The 17,864-nt window shown below is 49.8% G+C and overlaps 4 protein-coding genes across 4 annotated transcripts; 2 read left to right on the top strand and 2 right to left on the bottom strand.

Annotated features, from left to right (window-relative positions):
- Positions 1 to 4,909: 4,909 nt before the first annotated feature.
- On the bottom strand, positions 4,910 to 6,581 carry VC83_02955 (uncharacterized protein). The gene is made up of 6 exons (XM_024466605.1): positions 6,256 to 6,581; positions 5,624 to 6,190; positions 5,533 to 5,573; positions 5,447 to 5,478; positions 5,224 to 5,393; positions 4,910 to 5,161 (listed from the first exon to the last, which is right to left on the bottom strand). The coding sequence occupies exons 1-6, from the start codon at positions 6,437 to 6,439 to the stop codon at positions 5,106 to 5,108; spliced, it is 1,050 nt and encodes a 349-aa protein (XP_024325288.1). The 5' UTR covers positions 6,440 to 6,581; the 3' UTR covers positions 4,910 to 5,105.
- A 501-nt stretch (positions 6,582 to 7,082) lies between these two features.
- On the top strand, positions 7,083 to 11,135 carry VC83_02954 (putative NRPS-like protein biosynthetic cluster; the record flags this gene model as incomplete). The annotated part of the gene is made up of 1 exon (XM_024466604.1): positions 7,083 to 11,135. The coding sequence occupies one exon, from the start codon at positions 7,083 to 7,085 to the stop codon at positions 11,133 to 11,135; it is 4,053 nt and encodes a 1,350-aa protein (XP_024325289.1).
- Positions 11,136 to 12,346: 1,211 nt separating this feature from the next.
- VC83_02953 (uncharacterized protein) lies at positions 12,347 to 14,854 on the bottom strand. Its single transcript, XM_024466603.1, has 4 exons — positions 14,273 to 14,854; positions 14,109 to 14,217; positions 13,517 to 14,061; positions 12,347 to 13,466 (listed from the first exon to the last, which is right to left on the bottom strand). The coding sequence occupies exons 1-4, from the start codon at positions 14,513 to 14,515 to the stop codon at positions 12,828 to 12,830; spliced, it is 1,536 nt and encodes a 511-aa protein (XP_024325294.1). The 5' UTR covers positions 14,516 to 14,854; the 3' UTR covers positions 12,347 to 12,827.
- Positions 14,855 to 15,488: 634 nt separating this feature from the next.
- Positions 15,489 to 17,055, top strand: VC83_02952 (uncharacterized protein). Its single transcript, XM_024466602.1, has 6 exons — positions 15,489 to 15,701; positions 15,759 to 15,795; positions 15,846 to 15,913; positions 15,968 to 16,156; positions 16,212 to 16,508; positions 16,562 to 17,055. Exons 1-6 carry the CDS (start codon positions 15,522 to 15,524, stop codon positions 16,955 to 16,957), a joined length of 1,167 nt encoding a protein of 388 aa, XP_024325295.1. The 5' UTR covers positions 15,489 to 15,521; the 3' UTR covers positions 16,958 to 17,055.
- Positions 17,056 to 17,864: the final 809 nt, after the last annotated feature.

Raw genomic sequence — 17,864 nt, 5'->3', positions numbered from 1 at the left:
GCTAGAAGTGGAGAGCGGAGAAGAAGATCCGCCAACTTCATATACCCAAGCTATCGACGCTTGGATTGAAGTTGTAACAGTAAGGGGCACCCAGAAAGAAGTGCTTGACACTACAAAGGGCATGAAGGAGGCTGAAATGGAAGTGTCTTTGATTTGGAGGAGGACGCAGACATCACGGTTCTCAGAAAGAACTGTGACTTATCACAGTCTTCACTCCCTATTCCAACATCCCATCAACCCCTTCGGTTTCGACTGCCTCTCGAAAATGAAAGCATTATACGAGGGCTTCTTCTCCTCCACTAGCAGCTGCTGAACTCGTGTTGATTGCAAATCGGATTGCAACTTCTCTAGAAGGGGGTGGAGGCACAGCACCATCGAGGATATCAGCTGTTGAAGAAGGGCTTCAGGATCTGCAAAAGGAAGTCAGTGAGATTCTTAGTATACTGTGAGAAGGAGGGGGGGCAAAGGAGTAGGCAAACTCAAGGAAGAATAGGAGAATGTAATGGTGGGTGCACCAGATGTGAGAATCTAGCCACCCAAGGAAGGGATGAATTTACTAAGACAACACACTGTCTTAGAAAACAGAGCCAAAGGGTTGTAGCTTAGACTATTCCACAACGCAGCAATCAGGTGTGTGATGTAGTGAAGTGGTTCAGACAAGTTGCAACAAATGTTGAGTCTGGGAACTTGTCATACTGACATTCGTTGCACTCAGTTTGCTATCAAACTCAAGAGCAAACTTAGAAATCTCCTCCTCAAACCTACAAGTCACCATACATATCTTGGCTTATCACACCAACAACAGAAGCAATACTACTCAACGATTGCTGCAAACTCTTCTACTACATCTGTTTATGCTACATACATCACGGCATATCATTTGGACACTCATTGAACAAGTTATTAAGAAAATCTCCTCCTTAAGGGGGTGGGCCAATACTACCACATGGCATATCTCTACCAACTAGAGGCCTAGGAACATGAACCATAGCCCTAGAAGCTTCTACAACCCTCTATGATTCATTACACGTCATCGCTCCTTAGTTACCCACAAGATTGGTCAAGTTATGACATAATTTGTCTATAGGTACTCTGACCTTGGACCTCCTTTTCACTTCCTATAGGCTAGGAACCCAAGAGATGGTTCTATGGGATTCTCTTACGTTCACTACATGATTAGCAAGCTAGTTGTGGGTCGCACTTGATTTCTAATACATTTACCAAGCCTGGTAAGTCATGGAAAGTCTTGGAAAATGAGAGAAATACATTCCTTTAGCATAAATAGGATTGCCCTTTCCTTAAGAAAGGGCAAGCAGGCAATACAGTAAATTGACTATCACATACTTCCACGTCTTTTCCAAGCTTCCAAGCATTCATCTTGTTACTCCTTGTTTCTGAAAAGTCAGTGAGGTGTTAACCTCTGACTTACCCCTGAGTTCCCAGACTCAACATTTGTTGCAACTTGTCTGAACCACTTCACTACATCACACACCTGATTGCTGCGTTGTGGAATAGTCTAAGCTACAACCCTTTGGCTCTGTTTCCTAAGACAGTGTGTTGTCTTAGTAAAATCATCCCTTCCTTGGGTGGCTAGATTCTCACATCTGGTGCACCCACCATTACAGAACTCAGGGGTAAGTCAGAGGTTAACACCTCACTGACTTTTCAGAAACAAGGAGTAACAAGATGAATGCTTGGAAGCTTGGAAAAGACGTGGAAGTATGTGATAGTCGATTTACTGTATTGTCTGCTTGCCCTTTCTTAAGGAAAGGGCAATCCTATTTATGCTAAAGGAATGTATTTCTCTCATTTTCCAAGACTTTCCATGACTTACCAGGCTTGGTAACTGTAGTCGACGTAAGAGAATCCCATAGAACCATCTCTTAGGTTCGTAGCCTATAGGAAGTAAAAGGAGGTCCAAGGTCAGAGTACCCCTATAGACAAATTATGTCATAGACAAATTATGTCATAACTTAACCAATCTTGTGGGTAACTAAAGAGCGATGACATGTAATGAATCATAGAGGTTCGTAGGAGCTTTTAGAGCTATCGTTTATGCTCCTAGGCCTCTAGTTGGTAGAGATATGTCATGTGGTAGTATGAGTGATGTCATGTAATGAATCATAGAGGGTTGTAGAGATATGCTATGTGGTAATATCAGCCCAGTAACTAAGGAGCGATGACGTGTAATGAATCATAGATGGTTGTAGCAATCGTTGAGTAGTATTGCTCTTGTTGTTGGTGTGATAAGCCAAGATATGTATGGTGACTTGTAGGTTTGAGGAGGAGATTCTAAGTTTGCTCTCTAGTTTGATAGCAAACTGAGTGCAACGAATGTCAGTATGACATATTCGTTCGTTCATCCTCTTCATCCTGGACGATTACGGCCATCGCTAGAATGAGAATAAGTAGAGCAAGAAATAAGGGCAAGTAGTGGTCGGAAGCCAAGGGAAGAAACCCATGCACGTCGCTGTGGCAAGTGTGGTGAGACTGGACACAATGCGTGCACTTGAGCATTAGAATCCATATTTATATAACGTGCATGTATAACGAAAGTGCCAAACAAGCGAAAGTGCCAAAATATCGCGACTACCCCATAAGAATTGCGATAAATCCACCACAACAATATAAATTAATTAAAACTACTCAGAGTCCTCTTCCTCAGACCTGTCTATTACAATCTGACAAGTGCGCGCATTGTGTCCAGTCTCACCACACTTGCCACAGCGACGTGCATGGGTTTCTTCCCTTGGCTTCCGACCACTACTTGCCCTTATTTCTTGCTCTACTTGCTGCACAACGTCCCTCTCGTCCTGTAGCTCCTGTGCTACCTGTTGACTAAGTGATCCTCCTTGCTGTAGTCGTGTTTTTTTAGCTCTCCGGCGCTTGCTTAGCACTTCATTTGCCTGTCGCAGGTTTTGGTTCTCTGCTTTTAACAATGCTAATTGATGCATTATTTGCGATGCACCCTTTGTAAACTGGTCAACAGCTGCATAGATTGAGGTTGGAGAGCTATTTTGATGATGTGCAATTCGGTTTTTAATGAAAGTAGACTGTGATACAGCTTCAGTTGGGTTATTTGGTTTCTGAGAAACCCATGGTTGAGCGGTGTTTGGGCGAGAGGTTGGAGGTGTTGGCGTCTTAAACCTAAGGTCAAGTGTAGATATTACACTCTTAGGGCTAAATGGAAGAAGCCCAGCACCTCGGAACCCTCCCTGAATATTGCTTTCTGTCATTGCAATGTTAAATGCAGCGTGGAAGGCAGGAAAGAAGTCATCCTTAGTAATGTGAATAATATGAGCCCGCATCATATCTTCAATTTGCCGACCGTAAGCTCTCTTTAATGGGCCAAAAGAGCCAACATCAAGTGGTTGGAGTATATGGGAAGAGTGAGCAGGCATACAAAGTGTAATAATGTTGTGTTCTTTGCAGTACTCCTCAAACTTGTCTGAGTGGTGGCTCTCATGACCATCAAGGACTAACAAGCGATAACCACCAACACTCCGGGGCTTTGTGTGCTTCTCAAAATGCTGAATCCAATCCATACCTCTCTCGTTTGTAGTCCAGCCATTTGCAGTAACAGCGATTACCCAATCTGCTGGAAATCCGCTATTCTCATACCAAGATGCAAGGTGGTTTTTACCTGCCACAATGACAAATGGCGGCACTGCCCAACCTTGAGAACTAACGCCTTGGATTACTGTAACCCATTCCCGATTGCCAGGCTGCACCTTTTTTGCCTTTGCCTGCCCATCTGAGCTCGTTACTACCGTTGCGCTTGAGATGACGCCCATCATAAACCCAGTCTCATCAAAGTTGTAGATATCTGCATTGTTGATGCCATACTTTAGAATTGTGTTCCATACAAGCTCAAACCAGCCACGAATGACTTCTGGATCTTCGCACTTAGCCCTCTGGTAGTCGTATTTTCGCTGGAAGTGTGTCCGGAGCTCTACATGGCGCTTAACAAAGTTTGAAGCCCAACGTGACCCGACGCGTGGCGCGTCGTGTGTTGCAAGTAGTCGATTTGCCATATCTTCAACAATAGACAACTGAGGAGGGAACCCTTTAGCAGCTAAGTCAAGTATATACTGAACAAGAACTGATTCCTCTAGGTTACTTAATTTCTGTAAGTTGGCTTGGATATCGCGTCATGAAGGTACGCCTTGTAAATGGTGACGTAGCTTGCGGTGGTCTACGGAATAGATCCTAGCTGCAACTCGAAGGCGCAAATTTGGGTCGCTTTGCATAGCTTGGATAGCTAGCACTAATTTGCTTTCATCATTTTTATGGCGCATGTTTTGTTGTGGAGGAATTTAACATTTAGTTGGTGGGGTTGGTCACCACATGATTTTGGCACTTTCGCTTGTTTGGCACTTTCGTTATACATGCACGTTATATATAAATTAATATAGAAGAAGCGTTACTATATCCTAGCTTCATATACTGTATATTTAAAGGGGTAGCTAATGTTATATCTACTTTCCCATCGATCAAATAAAGGGTACTTCAGGGGCGTGGGCTCTACCAGCTAATTTGTATGGTAGTAAGAATCTGGGGTAAGTACTTACCCTGGATTTTCACCATATCGATGGGGATATGGGAATAGTTACAGTATTACAGCAGCTACAGTATTATAACAGTTACTCACGACGATTAGAAGGCGTAGATATCACAATCCAATGGTTTTTATATTGCCTAATACGGCTACTCTATTCTATACTACTGGTCTATTCCTAATCCGTACCTAGTAGGGTATGGGTCCCATGCTGCATCATTTCGGAGCAGAGCAGCTTCTGAAGTGGCCTACAGTTGCGACATGGATGAGGCGCAATGCTCGGGTATTATCTTACTAGCGGCACTCGTTAAGAGCTACAGGGGCAGTGAGTCCAATTTGATATACCAGTTGGTCACGTCAGCTGATATTGATAGTTTTAACTTCTAATTATGTAACGACCATAGCTACAAGGCTGCTACAAGGCTGCTATCCAAGCCCGCATGGCAGCAGCTGAATACCCAACCAAGTATCTACAGGCTCTGGTCGTCCATCGACCCCCCTGTGACAATCCTCTTGCCCAGGCGCCTTTGTTTTTGACGAGTCTAACTTACAACCTCGACCCTCCGCTCGCGTTCTCTGCCTTAACCTCAACGAGTAACTTTCCTATGCGGACACAAAAGTTAGCCGCATGAATCAAGCTTGAAAAATAATCGGGGTTCACTTACCGGTGTTGATTCCGTTGTATAGAGCAACTAGGGCCTGCTCAGCAGCACGCAGTCCTCCCTTGACAATCGTCTCCTTACGCTTCAGCTTGCCATCTGAGAGCCACTGCACGAGTTCTTTACGCGCAGCAGGGAACTCCTTGACGTAGTCGAACACGATGAAACCTTCCATTCTGGGGGGGCTGTCAGCTGCAAGTCTTTTTAACCTGTGATAACAGGAACTTACCTAATACGCATAGCAATGACCATGGAGATGTTCTACGGGGAAGTTAGTCTTGAATGGAAGCTAAAATGATGGTCTAGGGAAACAACCTTTGGTCCTGTTGGCTTGGCGTCGTTGTACTGCGAGATAGCTGCCACAAAGTCAGAAAATCGCCCGCTCACCGAACGACAGAAAACTTACCACCACACATGATGAATCTCGAATGGGCCTTGGCTCTCGACAGAGCCATCTCGAGGATCTCTCCCCCAACATTGTCAAAGAAAACATCGATCAAGTCCTTCGTTGCCTCCTTAAACTGAGCACGGAAGTTCGGGTCCTTGTAGTTAAGCGCACCGTCACAGCCAAGCTCCTTCAGCCACTCGACCTTGTCATCGCTTCCCGCAAGACCCAGGACCTTGGCGCCCTTCAGCTTCGCAATCTGGCACACGACACTTCCCGTAGCTCCAGCCGCTCCCGAGACGACGACAAAGTCGCCAGCCTTGACCTTTCCGACATCAATCAAGCCGAAGTACGCCGTCAGGCCAGTCATGCCCAAGACACCCAGCGCATCTGTAACCTGTCCGCCGGCCGGGACCTCGAGGAGTGTGAGCTCCTTCTCCTTGGCAATCGCCTGCTCGGTCCAGCCGGTGGAGCAGGTGACGTAGTTGCCCTCGGCGAACTTTGCGGACTTGGAGGCCAGCACCTTCGCGATCACGGCGCCACGCATCTTCTCGCCGATCTGCACCGGAGGGACATATGAGCGCGTATCTGTGAGGCATATCAGAGGCATGGTCAAAAGTGGTGAGTGTCACGTGAGGTGGGGGAGTCCTCACCGTTGAGCCAGCCCCGCATCGCAGGATCGAGACTGAGGTACAGAGTGTCAACCAGGACTTCTCCATCCTTCAGGTCTGCTGCCGTTAAGGCCTTGTGCTCCTTCACAGTGAACGTCTCGCCCGGGACGATGAGGGACGTAGGACGCTTTGCGAGAACAACGGATTGGTAGGTTGATTGAGCCATAATGCTGTAATAATAATAATGAAATAAAGTTTCTATGCAATGAGCGCTGGGCTTATACTTATATACGGCGGCTTTTTTCTCTTAATATAAATATTAAGGCTGTCGATTAGCAATACAGCAATGATTATTAATCTTTTAATAGTATTCGAATCTACAAGTGCTCTTTCGAAGTTCTCCAAGGTTATCTCTAAAACGTGCCTCGGCACCTAGGTTGTTGGTGACCAATGAACGGCCTCAAAATGATCGAACATCTGGGCCCCTTTTAAATTCAAGGTCACATGATCAGCTAGCCGCATACGGCAGTTGAAAAACTTCGGATGGTAAATATCCTTAATTTTTTCGCAGGATTTCTCTCTCCAATTGTGTAGATTTATTTAATTAGAAAACAAGAGAGAAAGACGTAGGGGACATAGTTTAGCTAGTAAGACCGCGGTTTTGCCATTATCGTCATTCTTGAAATGCTGTAGACCTACAAGATAATCATCGCCACAGTGCCACTTGGCCCCACCTTAGAGTGTCAATAATTATCGCTCAACGACACACCTCCCAAGCATCCAGGCCTGTGGCGAGTATTCGTGTTGATAAGGCGCCCTAACTTGCCTTGACCGACTCCCACTTTACCATTTCTCAGCAAGGCGATCAGATGCCTTCCGAAAACGCCAGCGTACCGCAAGTGACCTCCAACTCTGATGTGGTTGGGGGAGCTTCAGCTGCTAAATCCCAATGTGGTGCAACCAATGACCAACCCAGAAAAACAAATCATAGTTCTTCGGAAAGTCCTATAACAGAAGCTGGATCTTTGCTTCTCAACGGTAGTGCTGCGGCATCTCACAAATTAACAAAACCCAGACAAATGCAGGTCATTGACATCAAAAAGGACTTGTCGGCACTGGTTGCCCAGCAGATGCTGGCTACGCCCGATGCCATTGCACTAGAGGATGAGACAACGAAATTGACTTACAGCGAGCTAGACCAAAGAGTCACCGCCCTCGCCAGCCGTCTCCGTGACCACGGGGTTGGTCGCGATAATCTCGTCGGCGTGCTTTTGGGGCGTAGCTCAAATTATGTGATTGCTTGTCTTGCGGCGCTCCGTGCTGGAGGGGCCTTCCTGGTTCTTGAGCTGGCCTACCCACCTAATCTCCTGGCGGATGTTATTGATGATGCCAAACCAACCGTCGTAATCACAAATTCAACTCAGGCCAACCAGTTCAACGCAGATATCCCCCTCATTCTCCTGGACAAGCTTGGGACGGATCCCTACAAGTCCACAGAACCCGTGGAGGGGCTCTCTCCCTTACCTGCTGACGATGACCTCGAACGGCTTGCTTTTGTGTCCTACTCGTCCGGAACCACTGGTCGACCCAAGGGGATTGCAAACCCCCACATGGCGCCGGTGCTCTCGTATGACTTGAGATTCCGCCTCAGTGATCTCTCAACGGGAGACCGCGTGGCTTGCAATGTCTTCTTTGTCTGGGAAATTTTACGGCCCCTTTTGAGAGGAGCAACTGTGTTCTGTGTCCCGGACGAGGCTAGTTATGACCCCGTCGCGCTTGTGGATTTGCTCTCCCGCCAGCGCATCACGGAAACCCTCATGACACCAACTCTTCTTGCTGCAGTCCTTTCCAGACACCCAGATATTGAATCTGATCTACCAGACCTACGCACGTTATGGTTCAATGGCGAGGTTGTAACTACCGATCTTGCCCGCCGTGCCATGAAAGCTCTCCCGAAGACGCGCCTGCTCAACTGCTACAGCGCCAGTGAAACCCACGAGATTGCTTGTGGAGATATCCGGGAAATTATTGACGAAGAGGCTCCTTACTGTCCTGTTGGGCAACCCATGGAACCGGAGCATACCTACATCCTTGATGCGAGCGGTAGGAAGGTCGAGACTGGTGTTCCTGGAGAGTTGTTCGTCGGTGGATCGCTTCTTGCTCGGGGCTATCTCAACCTTCCAGAAACTACCGCCGAGGCGTTCGTGCCAAATCCGTTTGATGCAACCCCGGGTTCCCGCATGTACAGAACTGGGGATCTAGCAAAGATGCTCTCGTCTGGAGTTCTTGAGATCACTGGCCGCATAGGAGCTATGATCAAGGTCCGAGGGTATTCCGTCGTGCCTGGCAAGGTTGAGAATGCCATTATTGAGAAACTGGCCGTCAAACAATGTGCAGTTATCGCTCATGGCGACGGCCTCGATCGTCAGCTGGTTGCATATATTGTACATGACAAGGAGGATCCAGGAGACCGCGCCATCCCCATAGTTGACGAGGCTGGATACAGTCTGGTGGCTCGACGAACCCTGTCGACGTCGCTGGCTCAGTACATGATTCCGGCTCTATGGGTTGAACTTGACGAGCTGCCCACCAACAGAGTCTCTGGAAAGGCTGATATCAAGAAACTGCCTCCCCCAGTTGTCTCCATTTCAACCATTTTCAACCACACCAAGACTGAGCGTGACCCCAGAATCAACATCGAAGCCATCGCAGAGATTTGGGCTGCATCCCTCAACGTACCATTCAACTCCGTGACAAAGGAACACACCTTTTTCGATCTGGGTGGTCATTCTTTGACACTCGCTGATCTTGCCACAAGGCTGTCGAGGGAATTTGGCTTCCTCGTCCCAGTCGCACGCCTTGTTGTGAACCCCACGCTCCAGGGCCACTTGGACGTTGTACTTGCTGTTCGAGATGGACACACCGCAGCAGTACAGGCAGATTTGCCCGCTGTACTGCGCGCGGATTGCACACTTCCTGAGAGTATCCAGCCCGCTGGCCATCCCATGTGTTCGCTTGAAAATGCCCATACGGTCCTGTTAACTGGTGCCACGGGTTTCTTGGGCGCCTTCATACTCTGCGATCTCCTGGAAGCAACATCGGCCCGCATCTTGTGTCTCGTGCGCTTCACTGACCCCAAAGGTGAAGATGCCCCAGCGGGCGTCGCAAGGATACGTAAGAACTTGCTTGACCTGGGACTATGGAAGGACTCGATCCTCGATCGCATCGAGGTTCTCCCAGGCAACCTCTCGCACAAACGACTTGGCCTTGGCATTGGCGCCTATAAGGAGCTTGTAGACAATGTCCAAGTCATTATCCACGCTGCGGCCACCGTCAACCTGGTATATCCATACGCTGCCTTACGGGATGCCAATGTGGGTGGCACAAGAAAGATTTTGCGCCTGGCGGGCCAAAGCGGAGCGACGCTACAGTACATATCTACAAACGGCGTCTTGCCACCATCCGAGAAGGCATGGCCCGAGAGCTTTATGATTGGAGTAGACGCCGTTCCAGAGAGCCTAGGTGATGGTTACGGACAGACGAAATATGTTGCCGAGGAGCTCGTTCACGAGGCAGGTCGCCGTGGGATGCCGGTGAGAATATTACGGTGTGGAACCATCAGCGGCCATAGTACTTCGGGGTCGACCAATACTTACGATCTCTTCACTGCACTGCTCGTGGAATCACTGCATCTCGGGTATTACCCAGATATCGCCGGATGGCGCGCTGAGATGACCCCAGTCGACCACGTTAGCAAGGCCGTCACTACTATCTCCAATAATATTCAGACAAAGCAGCGTGTGTTCCATCTTGGGGATTCCAACCCCGTGGAGACCAAGTCGCTGTTTGATAACCTCGCTGAGCTCGGATACCCCGCAGAGCCACTTGAATGGGAGAAGTGGGTTTCGCTTTGGACACAAAAAAGAGGCTCTGCAAAGAGAGGGGCCGGTGCTTTCACCGCCGACATTCTCCGTGGTGGAATGCCAACCGTAGAATTCCTGAAGGATATCACGATTCTCGGCGACGAACAGTCGAAGCCCGTCCTTAGCGCTCTAGAGCGTCCCAAAATCGACGTAAAGTTGCTTGAGACCTATGCTCGCAACTGGTACGCCAGAGGTTGGCTGCCACGTCAACCTTTACGTCTGCAACAGTTGAATGGGGTTGTGAATCTTCCAAAGAAGGGGCCATTAAGCGGACTCGTGGCTGTCGTCACTGGCGCATCGTCTGGAATCGGAGCCGCGACCGCTGCTGCTCTAGCCAAGGAAGGTGCTCATGTCGCACTTGCCGCGCGCCGCACCGACGCTCTCGAATCTCTTAAAAAGAAGATCACAACCTACGGAGGTAAAGTTCTTGTCCACCAAACCGATGTCACGAAGAAGGAGCAGGTTGAGTCACTAGTGCGCGCTACCGAGGAGATTCTTGGCCCAGTTGATATCTTTGTTTCCTGCGCTGGTGTCATGTACTTTACCATGATGGCAAATGTGCAAACCGAGGATTGGGAACGCACTGTCGATGTGAACTGCAAGGGCCTACTCAATTGTCTGTCCTCCACTGTCCCATCGATGCTGTCCCGAGGCAAGGGCCACATCGTTGCCATATCCTCGGATGCAGGCAGGAAGGTTTTCCCGGGCCTGGCTGTGTACTCGGCAAGTAAGTTCTTCGTCGAAGCAACACTTCAAGGCCTGCGTGTTGAGACAGCCGGCACTGGTCTGCGTGTCACTAGCGTCCAGCCTGGAAACGTTGCCACGGAGCTCCTGTCAATGTCGACCGATGCGGAGGCTCTCAAGAAGTACGGGGAGCCGTCGGGGGCAAAGGTCCTCGATCCTAAGGATGTTGCGAACATGATTGTATATGCTCTGAGACAGCCGGAGCATGTTGCAGTGAACGAAGTGATGATTGAGCCTCGGGATGAGCCGATTTGACGAGCTGGATGTTATGAGCTGGAATTTATGCCGGGTTTGAAGCACGTTCTAAACAAGGATTTACCAGACTTTGACGAATATTATATATAGCGCCCGATGATAAATTGGAAGGCAGAGAAAATTAGAGAAGGGCCATGTAACTTAGTACACTTATATAACATCAATGCTATTTGGTGTATATGATTCCTGATACGAGTATAACGTATTTCACATACGAGTGGCCACCCCAAGCGAGTGGCCACAAAAACAACCAAAATATGGCTATTCCTACTACTACACCACCACCACCACCTTAATTGATTCCTGGCGCCTCTCGCACGTACAGGTATTATATCCGACCTTCTCACATCAGCCACAGCGCCGTTGCTGGCCGGCCCTTAGAGCCCACCTGCCGAGCAGTCCTACTTGCTACCTCTTGTGGTGGTCACTCGTATGTGAAATATGTTACCAAACTCTTCGTGGCAACAGATATTAACGGGTTAGTTGTGACGTCGACATACGTTTTAATATTTACGATGGGCGGCAAGAATGAACAACATGTGGCGACGTACTGCTCGATATTACCCTCCTCCAGTGGTACGAATTTTTCATGGTAGCGCCCGAGAGCGTCAGGATGTGCTAATTGCGGTGGCATCGAGTTGTGCACTTTATCGTTTTAATGGCGAGTCAACCGAATTTACAACTTCCTCTCGTGGGATGGTGCGTGTACTAGCAAGACCATACACGTAGTTGTCCATTTTTACAACTATATCATCTTCTCCATCTCAGAACATCCAGAGCCGCAAGCAATCATTCTAGTTGATGTGACTGCAAAGGTTTTGGTCATTAGCGACATGCTTAGAAAGGCAATCAAGAAGGACTCATTTAGTAAAGCTAATGCGTTCCAGGGGCCGTAACTGAACTGAATATCCAAATCATGGTCATGGAGGTTGAGGTGGTGGCTGCAGCAATATAGATGCAGTCCGCTTCTCACATTGCAAACGGCCACACTGTATGCAGACTTATGGAGTCGCACGGTAACAAGGCTATCGTTAGCCTTATTACCGTGCGACTCCATAAGTTATCCCTTCATGTCAGTCAGCAGCAGATACGCTCAAATACGCTAATGCACTGCTCGTTCCTTCCTCCATTCGATCTTGGGAACTATAATAGAGGAAGGGGCGAACAATGCTCCTTCCTATATCATAGCATCTTTACAGAGAGAATGAGAAAGACGTTGTCCATATAACTTGTTATTTGTTATTTGATGCAGCACTTGCGCGAAGGAAATCATGTTTTTGCGTTTCACATTTTGTTTTGTGTCACGTCCCCCTTGTTTTAAGTTGTTTCTATTCTCTCGTCTCTCGTGTTCTCATATCTTTGCTTTTTTACGAAGTGGCAGTGGTTCAATCTTGGACTTCAACAGGGGTTATAAATTAATACGCCTCTCACGCAGGTGCGTCTAGTATTGATGAGAACATGATGGGTGCTTCAGTGCGCATGAGGGATTCAGGTGGGATTTTGTGTCACAGCCAACTAAGGAGACATTGGAAACAAGTAAGAAGCGCCAGCTCTGGAGAAATCTTTGGCTCTATTATCAGGCAGTATATTTAGGGAAGATGGCAGGTAAATACACTCCGATGGCCCCAATATTCCCTCCACCGAAACCAACACAGAAGTATATACACAACCCCCCCCCCCTCTTCCCACAAATTAGTACACATACCTAAACGTCTTATTCTCCTTATCCGTCCTATTATTCCACGCATCCGCCTCCGTGTCCCTCCCCTCAGACAAACCCGCCGCTGGCGCTCCCTTCCTATCCTTCCTCCTGTTCGCCCACACATAGTACCCAAACAGCACCATCGCAACCGCCGCGCCCGCCGCCTGCGTCGCCAGCACAATAATCTTCGCGGGGCGGAACTCCGGCCCGTCCTTGGCCTGGAACGTCTGTGGGCCGATGATGTTGCCGATGGAGAAGCTGCCGGCGATGAGTGCGCTTGCGACGACGCGCTTGGTGTGCCCAGCGCAGTTGGCGACAGTCCACTGGTAGATCACGACGAGCGTTGCGACGATGGCGTTGACGAGGTAGATACCCGCGAGAAGGGCAGCGCGGTTGGTCTTGGGGGCGAACGACATTAAGCCGCCGCCGAGGATACCGGGGATGCAGCACGCAACGATCCAGGCCCAGCGGTTAGAGGTGTGGCGGACGCCGAAGCCGACGACGAGGGTCGAGACGATGGAGACGATGCCGCCGGGCATATTGAGGAGGGCGGAATGGGGCTTGGAAAAGCCGAAGTTCGAGATGAGGGTTGAGGAGTAGGAGGTGATGACGCCACTGGAGACGGAGATCTGGGGGTGGTTTAGAGAGGGGTGGACGGCGGTGGGGTGGGGGGTCTTACTAGGACTGTCAGAATGACCATGAGCCAGATCTGGACGTCCATGAGGACCTCGAGGATGTGGGTCAGCTTGAAGTGGTGGTTCTCGATGCCGGTCTGGTTAACGGAGACGTGCTTCAGGAGGGCGACCTTCTCGGCCTCGGTGAGGAACTTGGCCTTCATGGGCGTATCGGGTAGGATGAAGAATGTTGCGACACCAACTAAGCTCGTGATGACGCCGAGGACAATGAACATCAACTGCCATCCCTTAAGGCTCGAGTGCTCCACGTGCTGGAAGCCGAAGGAGACAATGCCACCGATGATCTGGCCAACGCCGAGACCGCAGTACCATAAGCTGAATCTGGGGGCTTGCTCGGACTTGGTGTACCACTGGCTGCTGATGAGCATGAGGCAGGGTGCTATTGAGGCTTCAAAGATGCCAAGGAAGATGCGCGCGACGAGCAGAGAGTGATAGTTGAAGGCGGCGGCGGTGCAGGCAGTGGCAACGCCCCATAGGAAGACGTTGGCGGCGAGCCATTTGGCAACGGGGACCTTTTGGAGGAAGTAGCCTGGGGTTGTCAGTATGTGCGAGGGCAATATGTGGAAAGGAACTAACCATTGGGGACTTCGGCGATGAGGTATGCAATGAAGAAGGCGGATGCGGCGTTTGAGAAGTCGTTGCCGACTAGTTTTAGGTCCTTGGTGATTCCCATGACAGCAGCATACTATCGTAAATAATCAGTATTACGTCTCTGATGGCCTTGCCTACCAACCACTCACGTTGATGACGACTTTGTCAATAAACTGCAGCGTGTAGGATGCAAGCATGATGGGGACGATCCACCAGTCGATCTTTCGTCGCAAAGCCTTGAGATCAACTGTCTCAGCGGCCTCGCTCTGGTGATTGAGGTAGAGATACGCCTTATCGAGATCTTTGCTTTCGATGCTGCCCTCCACAGGCGAATGGGTCGACTGCCCATCAATGCTGGGGGTCTCGTCGCCTGGGACCGACATCTTTCTCATCCATGGTAGACGCCTCCGGTGTTATTGCAAAACGAGTGAATAGCACAACAACGCAATTGCAAAAACAGCGACGCAGGAGAAGGAGATTTTTTATTTTTACGACGACGCGAATAAATTGCAGCGTGACACTGCAAAGAAGTCACGACCCTGGGGGTGGGGTTGGGGGGGATGGTTTAGACACGTGCGAGATAGGTACGACAGGTGCCATGAAGGAGTGCATGGACGAAATATTTGTTGAGATATCCCGAGTTGAGTTGGAGTGCTCAGCAATGTTTTAGTCATTGCTGGCGCTGATACGTACGTTACCACCAGCTCCCTCGCTCCTCCGGTCCCCATGACCCTCGCAATATGGGCGATCAGGGAACAAAGCAACGGCGGCGGAGCGAAAGTTTTGCATCCGCCTCGCGACGATCACTTCCAGAATGCGGCGCCAGCACTTCCAAGGTGACATCCTCGCGACGATCACTTCCAGAACGCGGCGCCAGCACTTCCAATTGCAGGATCAACCATCGCCAGATATGCAGAGTAGATGGTGGATGCAAGCGCCACCAATTTAGCTGCGAGCAAGTTATATTGTGGCTTCATTGCTTCATTCGCGAGAGGCGCTTTCGATGTGATTTTGCCATTAGCCGCCAATAAGGCACTCCCCGCCCAATGCTCGCCCGGCAAGACGCTTTCCGAACCGAAGACATGTTCATAGGGCTGCTAGTAACCGAGAAGGATATGTGAATGCAGATCACCATGTATTGTTCGAGGTTGATGCCGAAGAACTGGCTGGTTTGTTCAGGGGTATTCCCAGGGCGTGGGCGCAGATTGGTGGGGGGGCAGCTGCTCCCCCCCAAACCAACATGGTGACAGGTCACTAGACGGTGGAATGTGGGATTCGGGGCCGGCGGCCAGCCTATCTTATCACGGCTCTGTCGTCGTCAAGATCTCACGGACGTGGAACTTTTTTTATTATCTTCATCCCATCATCTCCTGGGCTCGTCGATTCTCCGCGCAAACGATGCAGTGGGTGTACAATGCCAGTCCGGAAGTGCTGGCCAAGTCGCAGTATCCGTCCATCCTGGGCGTGGTGCTGGGACTCACGGGGCTGATGGTTTTTACGGTTGCGCTGCGTGGATATGTGCGCGTTGCGATGGTGAAGGCCGTGGGGCAGGACGATTGGGTTATCCTGTTCTCGGCGGTGAGGCGCCCCCGAGCGGTGGCTGATTTTGGCGCAGTGCTGATTTGGATATGACAGATTTGCAGCGTTATTTACAGTGGTCTCTGCATTTCCCGTGAGTTCTGCAGCGGGCGTTCGCATCGTGTATCTGCTAATAAAGAGTAGAGTCGAGATGGGGCCTCGGGCTCGATATTGCGATCAGGCCGAAAGAAAACCTCGATAAATACTCAGTTGTGAGTCTGGACAATTATATCCATACAGTTCCCCAGCTGACAAGGCATGATTAGATCAACTTCGCAGGCAGACCGTTTTACATGGCTGGCATCACCGGCTTCAAAGTCGCCCTCTGCCTTTCATATCTTCGCATTCTGAACAAGTCGAACAAGACATATCGGAAATTCGTCTGGGTCGTCCTCGTTACCTGCGTTCTTGGTCATCTCGGAGGGACGCTCGTTCTCATCTTCCAATGCAAGCCGGTACATATCCAAATTATCATTTTGCTCATAGTTATCGTCTTAACATGCCTTCCAGGTTCACAAATCATGGCTTCCCAAAACGCCCGGCTCCTGCCTCCCCAACGACACCACCTTCTACGCTCTAGCCGCCAACAGCATCATATTCGACTGCATAATCTTAGTGCTGCCCATTCCCCTCCTCTACTCGCTCCAGATCAACATCCGGCGGAAGATAGCCCTGATGGCCATCTTCCTACTCGGCATCTTCACGACCATCTGCTCCATCATGCGCATGGTTCAGATTATGACCATCGCCAAGACGGGCAATTCTACAATGCTCGTCCTCTGGGGATCAATCGAGATGAACGTCGGCGTGCGTACTTCCTTCATTTTCTGGATAATATAACACAAGCTGACCCTCTCCAGATCTCACTCACATGCATCCCCACCCTCGCGCCGCTCTCCACCTACTTCAAAGAAAAGACATCCTACTACACCCACGGCGCCAGTCGCGAACGCACGAATGGAAGCGCCAATGCGATGCAAGCCCTCAAGTCCTCTCGAGACCGCGCGAGCGCCGAAGGCTGGCACGACCGCGACAACACCAGCGACACGAGCAGCCAGAAGGAGATTCTGGGTACCGAGAGCAACGTCACGGCTCAGAGGACAGACACGAGGACAGGCACAAGGGGAAAGAGCGGCGGCGGCGGTGGCGGTGGCGGTGGCGGTATCACGACCACGATAACCGTGGATGTCAAGGTGGAGGATGCCGAGGGTTCGCAAAGCGGAGAGTTCCGACGACGAGCAGAGAAGTGGACATAGTATACGGAGTAGAGTATCTGTAGGTACATGTACATAATACATAATCACAAAAGTCGCATGGAACATTCCAGTGCACCGTTGACACGTACCCATGCTCCGTAACCAATGTTCCATGCGACTTCTGTGATTATGTATTATGTACATGTACGTACATACTATGTCCACCACTTACGAGCACCAACCCTGCCCTGCCTGACCTATGTACCCTCTACGGAGGCGTGTACCAAAAGTCCTTGCCGGGCTAACAATTCGTATTTTGTAGAGTAGAAGATAATACAGATATTAAATATGCCTTCATACTCTCTTGCAACGCGAGCTCAAGCTATAATCGTTGGTTCTCAAACCACCGCCTGGAGGCGGTTGGCGAAAGCGAACTGGGACGCGAAAGCGATTGTGGGACACTTCGGGAGCGGACTCACGACGCGACACGACCGACCATGAACATGACCGACAACGAGCACAACTACAACCACAACTATGCCGGTAGTTGAAGTAAATAAAAATGAAGCTCTTTTAAATGCCATTGAATTTTTAAATGAAAACCCAACAGAGAAGAGTGCTACAGTAGCACGGATGTACAGAGTAAACCCAAGTACGCTCCGGACTATACGACTACGACAACGACGCGCATCACCACAACGCACCGCTGTGCCACGCGGAGGCCAGAACAGAGTACTGTCTGATGTACAAGTTACAGCTATACAAAGATACACGAAAATGGGTACGGTGCAACTAAGCCTATGGTGTTCAGTGCCATCTGCCAACTACGTGCAGCAGAAACTCCAACACGTGCACCACCATCACAACGGTGGTTCCAGACATGGATTAAGACACAACAACACAACTTCCATACAATAAAAACCCGGCCAATTGAAGCAGCACGGGTTGCATCTCATGAAGTATCAGC

This window comes from Pseudogymnoascus destructans (genome assembly GCF_001641265.1).
Source record: "Pseudogymnoascus destructans isolate 20631-21 unplaced genomic scaffold scaffold_7, whole genome shotgun sequence".
NCBI lineage: Eukaryota > Fungi > Ascomycota > Leotiomycetes > Thelebolales > Thelebolaceae > Pseudogymnoascus > Pseudogymnoascus destructans.
Note: the sequence above shows the minus strand (reverse complement) of the source record. Positions and strands in the feature narration are given on the sequence as shown.